Source organism: Vulpes lagopus, chromosome 20, assembly GCF_018345385.1.
Source record: "Vulpes lagopus strain Blue_001 chromosome 20, ASM1834538v1, whole genome shotgun sequence".
Classification (NCBI taxonomy): domain Eukaryota; kingdom Metazoa; phylum Chordata; class Mammalia; order Carnivora; family Canidae; genus Vulpes; species Vulpes lagopus.
This window is the reverse complement of record NC_054843.1, coordinates 19955325-19968873: the sequence shown is the minus strand read 5'-3', so window position 1 is coordinate 19968873 and position 13549 is coordinate 19955325. Positions and strand designations below refer to the sequence as shown.

At 34.5% G+C, this 13549-nt stretch overlaps 1 protein-coding gene across 1 annotated transcript; it reads right to left on the bottom strand.

The window, feature by feature from the left end:
• Positions 1-8415: 8415 nt before the first annotated feature.
• LOC121479581 (zinc finger Ran-binding domain-containing protein 2-like) lies at positions 8416-9572 on the bottom strand. The gene is made up of 2 exons (XM_041735292.1): positions 8618-9572; positions 8416-8543 (listed from the first exon to the last, which is right to left on the bottom strand). Exons 1-2 carry the CDS (start codon positions 9542-9544, stop codon positions 8478-8480), a joined length of 993 nt encoding a protein of 330 aa, XP_041591226.1. The 5' UTR covers positions 9545-9572; the 3' UTR covers positions 8416-8477.
• Positions 9573-13549: the final 3977 nt, after the last annotated feature.

Genomic DNA, 13549 nt, shown 5'->3' with positions numbered 1-13549 from the left:
CTTATTCATTGAGTTATTTGTTTATTTATTTAGCTATTAAGTTGTGGGAGTTATTTTTATAGTTTGGAAATTAACCCTTTATAGTAACCCATACTTACGAGTTGTAAAATTTTCTCTCACGTTATTGTTTACCTTTTGATTCTGTGGATGGTTTCCCTTGCTGTACGGAAGCTTTTTAGTTGGATGTAGCAAATGTCTAGGTTTGCTTTTGTTGCTTTTACTTTTGGTGTCATATAGATGTACGTATCCCCAAGATCAATGTCATGCAGCTTTATCTCTGTTGACAAACTGTTAAGTACACTAATAAAAAAGAGAGAGAGAACCTCAAGTAAGTGAAATTAGAAATGAAAGAGGAGACATTGCAATTGATATTGCAGAAATACAAAGGATCATAAGAGAATACTATGAACAATGATACACCAACAAATAGAATAATCTAGATGAAATGGATAAATTGCTAGAAACAAATATTCTACCAAGACTGAATCATGAAGAAATAGAAAATCTTGGGATCCCTGGGTGGCGCAGCGGTTTGGCGCCTGCCTTTGTGGCCCAGGGCGCGATCCTGGAGACTCAGGATCGAATCCCACGTCTGGCTCCCGGTGCATGGAGCCTGCTTCTCCCTCTGCCTATGTCTCTGCCTCTCTCTCTCTCTCTCTCTCTCTCTCTCTCTCTCAATCTGTGTGACTATCATAAATTAAAAAAAATAAAAATAAAAATAAATAAAAAATCTACATTTAAAAAAAAAGAAATAGAAAATCTGAACAAACCAATTACTTGTAAATTGACTAAATTTGACAAGTCAGAAATAAAATCTCCCAACAAAGAAAAGCTCAGGACTGGATAGGACATATCATTCAATTCTCAAATATAAATTTATTAAGTAAATATTATATTTTATTTTTTTTAAAGATGAATAAGCTGAAGAGCAGAGATGTTAAGTAACACAAAGCCAGGATACCACAAACACAGATAGCCTGACTCTAAAAACATATTCTTTCCACTATCATGTTGGTTACAAAGCCTACTACAGGGTTATAGTCTGCCCAGCTCACTGAATTTCAACTTAAAATTTTCAGTTTTTTGAATATTTAGAGGATATGTTTATACCACCTCACTACTGCAATAGCTCAAATTTATCTTTTCTTTCTCTGAGCTTCCTTTAAAAAACTTCCCTAAGAGTTATCCATGACCTATTGCTGTTTGCATCAAAGGCTTCCTCACATCTTTGAAGCTAGCTGTCTCTCTTGCCATAACTTTAAATTCTTTCAATACTCTCATTCTGATTTACAGTCTCAGATATAGACACATATGTATCTATACGAAGTAATTAAAATTTGATGTGTCCATGTTTGTGTTCATAAGCACTCCCACAAAATCAGTGTTTTCTCAGTAGCTATTTCTGTTCCTGACTGCAACATTACCAATTCTTCTGAAATTTGAAATCAGATGAAAATTTGGGTCCTTGACTCTTTTTATCTTTTTCCTTCTTTAGGCAATTATTTGGCATCAAAAGAAAAATATATTTAAAGTAATATATTTTTAATATTTATTTATTTATTGATTTATTTATTTATTTATTTATTTATTTATTTATAGAGAGAGGGAGGAACAGAGAGAGAGAATCTTAAGAATCCAGGCTGGGCATGGAGAATCTTAAGCTCCATGCCCAGCCTGGAGCCCAATGTGGGGCTCAATTTCATGACTCTTAGGTCATGACCTGAGTGAAATCAAGAGTCAGCCACTTAACCAACTGAGCCACCTAGGCACTCCCAAAATGTCAATGGGATTTTAAAATATCAGTTAATTTCCATTCCCACAAACATCATCAAGGTTTATCCACTATTTATTAACAAGATTATTGAAATAAATCTGTCTTTTTCTAGGCACACTTTATCTAATTCATCATACTCAACAAGTCCAGATTGGCCTGGCTAAATACATAATCTATAAGTAGGATATTACCTTTCAAAAACTATCTGGGATTCCTTATTATTTAAAGACAATTCCAAATCTCCTACCCTGTGCTAAAGACTGTAGCATTATTCATGTATTTCTCACACCCAGAATGCTGTGCCTTCTCCACTATAAACTTTTGCTTCCCATCTCCCCATATGCAATTGAAACCCCATCTCATAAGCCAAGGATGGCTAACCCCATCCTAGACAAGGATGGCTTGCCTTATTCTGCATTAAAAAAATAACTTTGTTTATACCTTTCTTAATTAGGTATCCAGTACTTCCTTAGAGAATGAATGTTGGCTTCTACTCTACTGTATACTTATGGCAGGGTTAATACCATTCTTCACTCTTGCTTGCTCAGCCTCCCTCAAATAGATTTTTCCTACATTTTGTCATTAACGATAATTGCCCTGTGTTATGTTAGATTCACTAGAAACAGCTTAGAAAAGTGTTGTATTGAGGGTGCACTTTCAGATAAAAAGAGTAAGATCTAGGGGAAATATAGTAAACATGGATGTTGCTTCAAGTAAAGATTAGATTCCATCAGATCTTACGGGGACCTCTGGAATACAAATCACAACAGAGAGTTCTTTCCACCCCATGGTAAGGAAGATAAACAGTGGTAATCTCTGTCAGTTCATCATTGGCCCAAGGCTCCCTCCCACTTCTGGAGCCAGGAATGTATAATCTCCTAGAAGAAGCAATTCCTGTTGGGATGTCTGTGGTCTACAGACAAGATGGCAGCTATGCATAATTTGCAGCTAGAGTGTATGTATATAAACTGGGTGAGGCTATCTGGTCAGGGCACCAACAATATCAACTGTGATATAATTCTTGCACCATTCAAGTGAACCTTCTCCCATTAAGTTTCAACTTATTTCTTTCACTAAGTTTACTTCATTCAGGCTCTGTTCCTTCAGGATTTCATTTAATAACAATTTCTAGGAGAAATTTTATGAACAGAGAAAATTCCCTTCTGCTGCATTTGATCTTAAACTTGTAAATGATACTCATCACTTCCTTCCTCCACCACTCTTTTGGATTACCCTCCTCTTGGCTAGCACTTCTGGTGTGAGTGCTTCAAAATGCTCAAATGACAGTCATAGATTGAAGCTTAATGGCAATCCAGCTGTGTCCCTGGTAGAAATGTTTCCCTATGACAACCAAAACTTGGGATCCACAGAACCTAAAATTACTATACCAGGAAGCACAAGTACTCCAAGTGAATGACTGAAAGTGATGATGGATCAAACATTTCCATCCTTATCCTTTGGTTTCCAGAGTTATGTGCTCTACCTCTTGGGGGAATAGCACGATGTAATGATCACTCTTAAGGCATTGTTTTCAAGAAGTATCACAAAACGGCCTTCAACATGTTATTTCATTTTATGTCAGGCTGGAAGTTTGTAGAGAAGCTTAAGAAATGTAACCCCACTCCTCCTATAGCTCAATACAGGCCCAATACAGTCATCTTTGACTCCTGAATCTCTATTGTACACTCCATTCATTTCATCATCATATCCTATTGGTTTTGCATTCAAAATATGTTGAGTATGCTTTTTCACACTGCTTCTATTGTTAGCACCATAATCCAAGCCACAATAATCCTTTACTTCCAGGCCATAAAACTGAGTCTTCTTTATTTTATCCTTCCTTATACCCAACTACACTTCTGATAACAGATTTTATCCTTTCTAAAACATGCTGGTCCATATCACTCTTCTGTTCAACCCTTGATGATGGCTCTCCATGTTACTCAGAATAAAATCCAGAATTTCTTATGAAAATCTACAAAGCATACTTTGTATCCAAATAACTTGCATTTCAATCACAGATCAGAATCTTATATTTTGTGTGAAATAGCAAGCTAATAGAATTACTTTTGTCTCAGTGTAGTATCTAGAACTATATCAGTTGGTGCATAGTAACTTATTTATAGCAGTTTCCGGTATTAAAATAGCATTATAGGGGGTGCCTGAGTGGCTCAGTTGGTTAAGTGTCCAACTCTTGATTTTTGGCTCAGATCATGCCCTCAAGGCTGTGAGATAGAGCCCCACATCAGGCTCTAAAAGATTCTTTCTCTCTCCTTCTCTCTCTGATCTTCCCCCAGCCTCTCTCTCCCTCTTTAAAAAAATAGCCTTACAAGAAGTTTAATATTTTTGTTGTTTTTGTTCTTATTATTGCTGGCAATGTCTTCCCTATTTTTTTAGTGATCATTAAAAAATATTTTTCATGTCATATAATTTTCAAAAACATATCAAATGGATATGTAATATTCTTATTACACGCCATTTTCATTTCTTTCATCTATTCACTTAATCATGTACTCCAATCTAGGTATTACAGAAGCTCTTAGACTCACTTTGGTGAAAAGAAGTCTATATGAAGCAGAAAGCAATAACACAAAGTAAGAAACACATGCATAAAATATATGATTGAATGTGTCTATTATTTTCTCTGATAATCTTACTATAAGATATATTTTTTCTCCCTGATATTATGCCTAAAATACTTAATGCCATATTAAAATATTCTGATGAAAGGCTTCTGTAAATATGGGGAACACTCTGGAGAAAGTCTTATCCTTTTCTTTCTTTCCTGGAATAGTTTGGGCTTATGGGGAGAATTGGGTCCAAGCAGAGGTTAAATTTTAGTTCTTTCTATATAACTTTTACATGTGTCCAGGGTACTATGTGCAGAAATAATGCTACTGTCCAATCACTTCTCAACTATCAGCAGTCATGATTATAGAGGAAATTGCATGAACCTCAGAAGACAACAGAGACAAATATATATGAATGATATCAGTATCATATGTTCTACTGATCAGTTCATGACATGGAGCCAGAAAGAGTGAATATTTCCCAGAATGAAACTTCAATAAGTCATATTAAAATGAACAAAAATGTATTAATTCTTTGAGCTGAAATCTTAGAATACATTGCTTTTTAAATACCTTTATTTCTTAATTTAATGGCTATCTAATATTCTTTAATATTTGAGAAAAATTAAATAAAATTATATTTTCATCAACACCTTCCCATCCATCCCAAGAGTTTATCTTTTTGTTATTTGGATACTGAAACTTGTTAAAAGGTATATTCCAGGCATGTAGCTACAGAAGTTAAAAAAAAACCTACTATAATATTCAAAATGTATAATACAGATATTCTTTTTGAATTTCATAATTTAGTCAAAAGTTTTACTGATTTTCACTCAGGCTGAATGATTTTTTTGAGCTGTCTTCCTTCACCTAAATTGAAATGTTGGGGGATAATGTCTTCTATCTGCAAGGAATCATATTATATTTATTTTCTATACAATATTTTCTTAGAAACATTATATATGTTAATATGTGAATTATTCATCCCTTGAAAAGCAGGTAATTAGAGTCAAAAGGAAAATAGATCTTTTATAATCTCTTGACTAATGTAAATACTTACTCTGAGCTTAGAGAAAAAGGTGTTATATTATGAGCCAATCAAGCTGAGAGGTCTCTCTTCCGAAAACAATCTATAGATATGAGATAAATAAGTGGCCAGAGAACATCTCTGAAAACTCACTTTTGTCCCATTTTTCTATTTTTTAATCTCTCATGTCACAATCTCTTATTAGGACTGGAAACTGGAGTCAGGTAACTTACATTTTACCATCATAAGATAAAAGGATTGGTCTCCATCAAGCTCTCCATTCTTTTGGACTTAATCTCCAGTGAGTGTGTGCACTCGTGCACCTGTGCTCATACACACACAACATTTTTTGTTTGTTTTTTGTTTTTTAAACCTTGTAAAACTTAGTGGTTGGAAAACTGTGTTTCAAAGGAATATTCTCGGGATGCCTGGCTGGCTCAGTGGTTGAGTGTCTGCCTTTGGCTCAGGGTGTGATCCCAAAATCCCAGGATCGAGTCCCATATCTGGCTCCCTGCATAGAGCCCGCTTCTCCCTCTGCCTGTGTCTCTGCCTCTCTTTCTCTGTGTCTCTCATGAATAAATAAAATCTCAAAAAACAAAACAAAACAAAACAAAGGAATATTCTCCTTTACATATCTACCAAAGTACATATGGTGGCTTTCCTTATTCTTTTTAATTTCATGAGGCCAAAGTATTTTTTTTTTAATTTTTGATCTAGCCCCACTCCCATGAGATGGGGAGAAAAATTTCTGTTTTATTATGCCCTATTACTCCTTAAGGAAATGATGGACTTCTTAGCAATGGTTGCCAGCTGGGCTCCATGGTTCATGAAGAGTAAATCTTTCCCCAATTAGTTGTTCTGATGTCAAAAATGGAATTAAAGTTAAAAGACTTGTGGGAAGAGCAGCAAAGATAAGGAAGGACAATTTTAGGTTGGTGTGCATGTGAAATAGAGAATATCAATTACCACTTCTCCTAAATCAAATATTTCTGGAGTAACTGGGTATTCTCTCCTTTATTACTTCTTGCTCTTTGGAATCTCACCCACTCAGTGATTTTTTTTTTCCCCGTTACATTTCAGGAATTAGTTTCAAATTTTATTTATTTATTTATTTTTTTAAAATTCTAATTTATTTCTCACAAATGCCACTTGATGCTTGACTCACAGCTTTATTTACATTTGTCTACAGCATCATTTCCTCATGAAATGAACTAGTACAGCTTAGTTAAACCAAATGAAATCATAATCATCTGAATTGTTTGTAAACTATTAGCTAAATTTATAACCTTGCATTTGCTTAGTACAGCCAAAGTTTCAAATACAGAAAGCACAAGAATAAACCAATGGTAACAAGTAGACTCTAGAAGATCATCTGGGCAATTTAGAAGGTGGACTTTCAAGAAGTCTGAGGCACAATTACAAGAGAGTAAAAGTTCTTGTGCAACCTACAGTAAACGTAGCAAAGAAAATTAAGACGTAAAAAAACAAGGGGAAATTCGTTGTAAAAATATTATCAAAATACTTCTACATAAGATATTTTGCTTTCGGGATCCCTGGGTGGCGCAGCGGTTTGGCGCCTGCCTTTGGCCCAGGGCGCGATCCTGGGGACCCGGGATCGAGTCCCACATCGGGCTCCCGGTGCATGGAGCCTGCTTCTCCCTCTGTCTGTGTCTCTGCCTCTCTCTCTCTCTCTCTGTGACTATCATAAATAAATAAAAATTAAAAAAAAAAAAAAAGATATTTTGCTTTCATCTTTAGATCCACTGAAGAGAAAAATCACTCATTTTAAAATAAAAAAATTTTGTTTGGTCTGTCTACTAAATACCTTAAAACCCTTACATTTTTAATTGCAGTAGACAATAATTTAAAACTAAGGAAAAAAAACCAAACAGTGGGTATTGATCCCCATGACAAAAAGTCCCCAAGCACAATTGTTGATTTCCCTTAAATATACTTACCTTGCATTGTCACTGAAGATACTGCTAAGAGAAACCTTTCTGTTTTTAAGCCAGAGGACAAAATGGAGCTCAAGTGACCAGATTTCGAGAAATAAAACAAACTCAAAGTATTTTAAGCCATAAGTAATTTCAAGTGAATAGGAACAATAAGTATTTCTGCGTGTCATGCAGAAATAAGCATTCATTTGTTACTCAGAAGAAAATTTTATGCAGCGTTTGAACATCTCAAGGCAAATAAACGTTCACTTAAATTCATAATCTCTGTTGGTCTTTCAACCCGAGAAATACACTTCTGAAGCTTTCTTCAATTTGTTCCTCATTAACTATGATTTTACCTTGTCTACACCACTGTTATGTGATAACTGCGTTTTTAAAGGATATCACATAAAGCTTCTTAAAATATTAAGATAAACATTCTGAAATGGAGGTTTTTCTCATCAATTATATCAGTAAAGAACAGAACTGGTTTTACACATCTGCTCAAAATCACATGTCAGGCAAAGAGAAATGAGTAACACCCTCTTCCTTCTGCAATTCACAAGATTTTTCTTCATTAAATGTGCTGATACAAAAGTAAAACCAGTTAAGAGAAACAAAGATTCTAAGGCACCCTCAGCTTAGGGAATTTCAAAATAAGTTTCCATTTGGCTGTTTTCAACCAGTTTTACTTTTTCTTTCTCATAAAAATCACTTTGACATAGACTAACACAAGCAGATTGACTCGTTTTCCCAGATTAACATAAACAGATTGTTTCCAACTACTTTACCACAGTCTTGCCTCCATGACCAAAGTTCAGGCAAGCCTAGGTTATCCTGTCTTCAGTCAATAGACAGTTCATATTCGGAAATGAAAAAAACAAGAGTTCAAATTAGGAAACTTCTGTCATAGCTGAAATGGTTTCAAATGAAGCAAATGGTTGTAAATAATGAATGATAAACAAGAGCATCTATTTTGGGACATTATGGCTTAAAATACTATTTACTTTTAATTTCACAAAAAAACACAGCTGTATTGTTCTGAAAAGCAATGAAAGGCATGCACCTCTACTAGCAGATTTAGCACTTCTGACCAAGTAAGACACCAACTTCTTAAAAAATATGCTTCATGCACTGTACTGATTTTTTTTTAAGATGTAAATTTTAATACATTATTTCTTTTTTGAACTTGAACGGGAACCAGAATGGGATGATCCAGAAGATGACCTGTGGTGCCTGGGTAAAGTAGTGGTGTTCCGAGGGGTTGGCCCTGGGCTCAGGGTTGTTTAGTGTTTTCACCAATCACCTGGCTTTCGGGTGACCGTGATCTTGTTCGTCTTTTTTTTCGATCACCAGATGAAGAAGATCTAGAACGACTTGTCTTTCTGTTCCTCTCAGGAGAAGATGATGAACTTGAATAAGATCTTTTTCGTGGGGAAGAAGAGCCCCTGTGGGACCTGGAGCTGGATCTTGATTTCGACCCACGAGATCTCGAACGTTCTCTGGAACTGGAACGAGATCTTGACTGCGAACTGGAAGAACTTCTTGAACGGGACCTGGACCTAGACCTTGAACTTGAGGGGGAGGATGAGCGTGATGAAGATCGTGAATGTGAAGATCGGGACTTTGAGCGACTTCGTCTATTAGATTTCTTTTTATTACTATCTTCTTCTTCACTGGCATCAAGATTATATTTTGAGAGATCAGCATCATCTTCATCCTCATCCTCATCTAATTTATATTTAGAAAGATCTTCATCCTCATCCTCTTCTTCTCCCTCAGACTCTTTGTCTTCAACTTCCTTTAAAATAGATGCAGGACCAACTGCCTTCCCTCTGTATTTTTTCTTTTTACGTCCAAACTCATCGTATTCGCCATCAGACTCTTCTCTTTCTATATATTCAACGTTTTCTCTTTCATTAAAACCACCACCATAGCCTGTTCTTTCTTCTAACTTAGCATATTTCGGAGTATTACACATGTTACACTCTGATCTTCTGGCCCAATTCACATTACTGCACGTTTTGCACTGCCAGTCATTAGCACTAAAAAGGCCTCGGCTTTTTTCTGCAAGTGTCTTCCCTATTTCAGTACCCCCAGCTTTCATCATCTTAGCCTCGGTTGTTTTCTCCCGACCACATCTATTACAGCTGGTTCTTCTGGCAAAGTTTACATTTCCACATTTTTTGTCAGGGCAGATCCAGTCTCCGTCGCTGACTCGGAAATTCTTGGTCGACATCTTGGCCGCCGCCGCCACCGCCGCCCGCAGCTGCCTAGTTTCAAATTTTAATTCAAACTTTAGCTGACACATTGTGTATATATTATTTTAACAGATTTTTTTTAAGTTCTATTTTCAGGAGGTAAAGAGTAGTATAATAACCCTGAAAACATCTTAAACATCAAGAGGCTCTTGGGAAACTTTTTTGTTTTTTGTTTTTTGATGAAAGGAATCTAGACAGAGGGAACTCAAAGCCAATAAAAAAGGATGGGTTTTTTAAACTAAGAGCCATCAAATTCTCAGAAGTGGCATAAAGTCTTTAAATACATGATAGATTTCATAGACAAATGTCGTTCTTTCAAATTGTAATATTAAAAAAATGCTAAATTCATAGGTAGAAAAAATATTAGGATATGAAGAATTTTTTTACATCCAAGCATTTTAAGACACATCACATCTTTAAAAATGGGCAGAGGACTCAGAAAATATACTTATTCTGTATCTAAATTAAAAATGGCTAGGATAAGCATGGATTCTTATATCACCTTAATAATTTCTTGGCATTTCTCCCACATATGTATTTATATAGATGATTGTCTTCATTTTGCTCATACTTTTCATTACATAATTGGATTCTTGCTCTTCCCTAACACACCTTCTGCACTTTCTATCCTCCTTGACTCTCCCTCTCTCTTTTTTCTTTTTTTTTTAATCTGTCATTCTCAACAGTTTTGGTGTCAGGAAACAAATACCCTCTTAAAAATCATTGAGGATCCCCCAAAGATTTTATGTAGGATGAATATATTAGCACAATATTAAAGGTTAAAATTTTTAAATAGTTATTTTTTGAATAGTTATTTTTAAATAGTTATTTTTATTTTAAATATTTTTAGCAAAAAAAATTAAATAAATAAATAAATAAATAAATATTTTTAGCATATGTAAACATAATGCTAAATCTATTAAATTTTTACACAACTTACATTTATGGGAATAACTTTTCTAAAATTAAAAAAATTACTAAGCAGAAGAGGATAGTTTTACATGTCTGTAAGTCTCTCTTATGTTTACTTTAATGGAACACAGTTAAATACTAATATGTGTGTGGGTTTTTTTACGATTTATTAATTATTTGAGAGGGCTTGCATAGGGAGAGGGAGAGAGAGAATCCTAAGTAAATTCCCCACTGAGCATGGAGCCCAATGTGGAGCTTAATATCAAAACCCTGAGATCACAACCTGAATCAAAACCAAGAGTCAGAGAATTAATCGACTGCCCCATCTAGGTGCCCCTAAACCTGCTTTTGCATTCAGTGTATTGTAATATGCTGTTCTGGTGCAAGTATACAACAAAAACCAGGCATCACACAGAGAAGTATTAGAAATGCCAGTATTTTAAAAATCTTTTCAGATAATTGTGAATATTCTCTGATACTATACCAAAACTTCACAATTTATAATGTGAATCTGTGAAATCATTATTGATTTTTTTTTACTCTATTTTAATCTATTGATTTCTCCTGTGCTTTGAATGAGTTTTTTATCTATTCAGGATTTTCTGCCATCACACCCTGGTCATTTGGAAAATAATGGCTCACTAAACTATGAAGATCATACAAATGTTGGAATATTTTCTTTTTTTTATAAATACCTTACAATTGCACTCTCATTAATATCATCACCAATCTTATAAAAAATTAAGTGTTGAGAAGCTGTCAAGTTCAGAGTGGCAGATACAAGTTTAGCAAAATTCTAATTGTGCTTGAAAGCATGAATTTTATTATTTGCAACAAATAGTGTCAATATTCTTTGAAGTAACAGTAAGTCTTCAATCTTAGCCTCAGAAGTCAGTCTTTGACTCTATTCTCACTCTTAAGTAATATCATCTTAGTCCCAATTTTTTAAATACCATGTATATGCTGATAGTTTTAAAATGCATATTCTCAGAGCATCACATTCATTTTTGAGAAAATTCATGACAATTACCTAGACCATCATTTCTGTGTCTATCATTCTTCCAAATAAGAACGGTACTCTTTTAAAAAGAAGTGTCCAGGTCACTTCACAACTCAATGACCATGTACATTCTTTCAGTCTGAAAAAAAAAAACAAACATAATTTAATCTTTTTTTTTTTTTTTGGATGAGGTGCACTGAAGTAATAGGGGACAACTAGCAAATTCTTTGACTTCTTTCCATATTATTTATTTTAATATTGTGCTTCATGGTTCTGCTTATGTTACTAAGATATCTTCACAAATAGTTTACCATGGAGACTCTTCAAAATAATACTTATAGAGTCCACCCATCAATTAAGATAAAAGCCTTGGTTCTCTCTATTCTGCTGTTCTATGTAGATGATCTCTCTTTTATCTTAATCACAAAGACTTTCCTCAGGGCTCTTATGTCTCTTCAAGGATGCTGATTTCCTGTCCTCATACTGGAAAGTACCCTATTAACATCTAACTAGCTACTCACTACATACATAAAATATATGCCCTGGGACTTTGAGTTTACTATAAGAATATTTGATAGAAAAAAACATATCAAAGAATATGAAGAAAATATATCAATATTTGTTTAGTTACCATGTTTGGCCATTAAATTTAGTTAATTACATTCTGGAAGACTGAATAAAAATGGAAACGTGATAGATTATGTACTTCTCATTATCTGATAAAAGGAGCTTATACTAATTATTTAAGGGAGCTCGTTTTTCTTGATACTAAATGATAAAGACAATGTATCAACCTAAGGGACAGATTACTATTCAACTAAATCATTAAGAGACACTATGACGGCTTTTTAAAGGGGATCTATCATATGGAAATTAAACTATAAAAATGAGGTCACATCGGTTACTAAAAGCTTAGCCCATTTGGGAACACAAAACATCCTTTATGGTTTAAGAAAACTCACTTTGTAAGTGGTTATTTAATTAAAAAAAATTAATGCCTGCGTTTGATGTTGGGGAAAAAAGTGTAATGCATAAAGTAGCCTCCTTCAAGAATGTAATGAAAATTCCTAGCAACAGTTTTTGCTCTTTCATTACTTTTTTAGACAAGTTGCAACCCTTCACTTACTAGACCTTCAACTTTTTTTTTTCATAATTTAATTCAGGAAACATTTATGAGCATTAACTAGGTTAACAAGATACTTTGCTAAGACCTGAGGACACAGAGTTTATCCACTATTCATTTTTATCAAAGTTAGGAAGCTGGTCTTGGGTCGCCCTCTGTAATGACACTCCCACTGTAGTGAATCTGTTATCTTCTGCCAAAAGCAGGTTTTTTTTTTTTTTTTTAAAGATTCACTGTGCAGCATAATAGCTGAGTGGGGGATTTAAAGATATATTTCGTTTATCAAAAAAGTAGTGAGTGCTTTCAATACTGGTAGACACACGTAGTCTAAGAGATGAAGCTGCACTGTATATTTCTTCCTTTTTTATTTTATTTCCCTAGTAAGAAGTATATTCATTAAAATGCCAATTTGACATTCCAAATGTGACATTTACTACAGCGTTGATATCCCTTTTCTTTTTCTTGCATTCAAGTATATATGAGATACAGCAAAATGAACTTTTCTAAACTCAGAACATAGTCTCATCCATATTTTCCCATTGCTCAGGTACACAGCTCAGTACATCACTCATTTCTCAGTGTCAAGAATCACTTTGTCTAAACTAGTTGTTTCAGTGCATTGACTTTGGTCATCCTTAATCCCCTGAAGACAACATTGGGAAGAATAAATAAAATGGAGGCACTAACCCCTCTTTCTTTTATATCTCTATTTTGTGAGTAGAAAGATCACTTAATACCACATGTTCCATTTAAAACATTACAGAGGAGATGTAGTATGAAACTACATGTTTCTTATCTGCATAGCACCAGTTGAATCCATATTCCCATGAATTTCCTGCCACTGCACTGAGTATTCTTTTCATCATGCAGCCAGTTTATTCTAATTCCCTTTCAGCACAGCTTCCAAGAGTGTGATTCTATCATTTGTAGTGGAGTAACATGAAGATT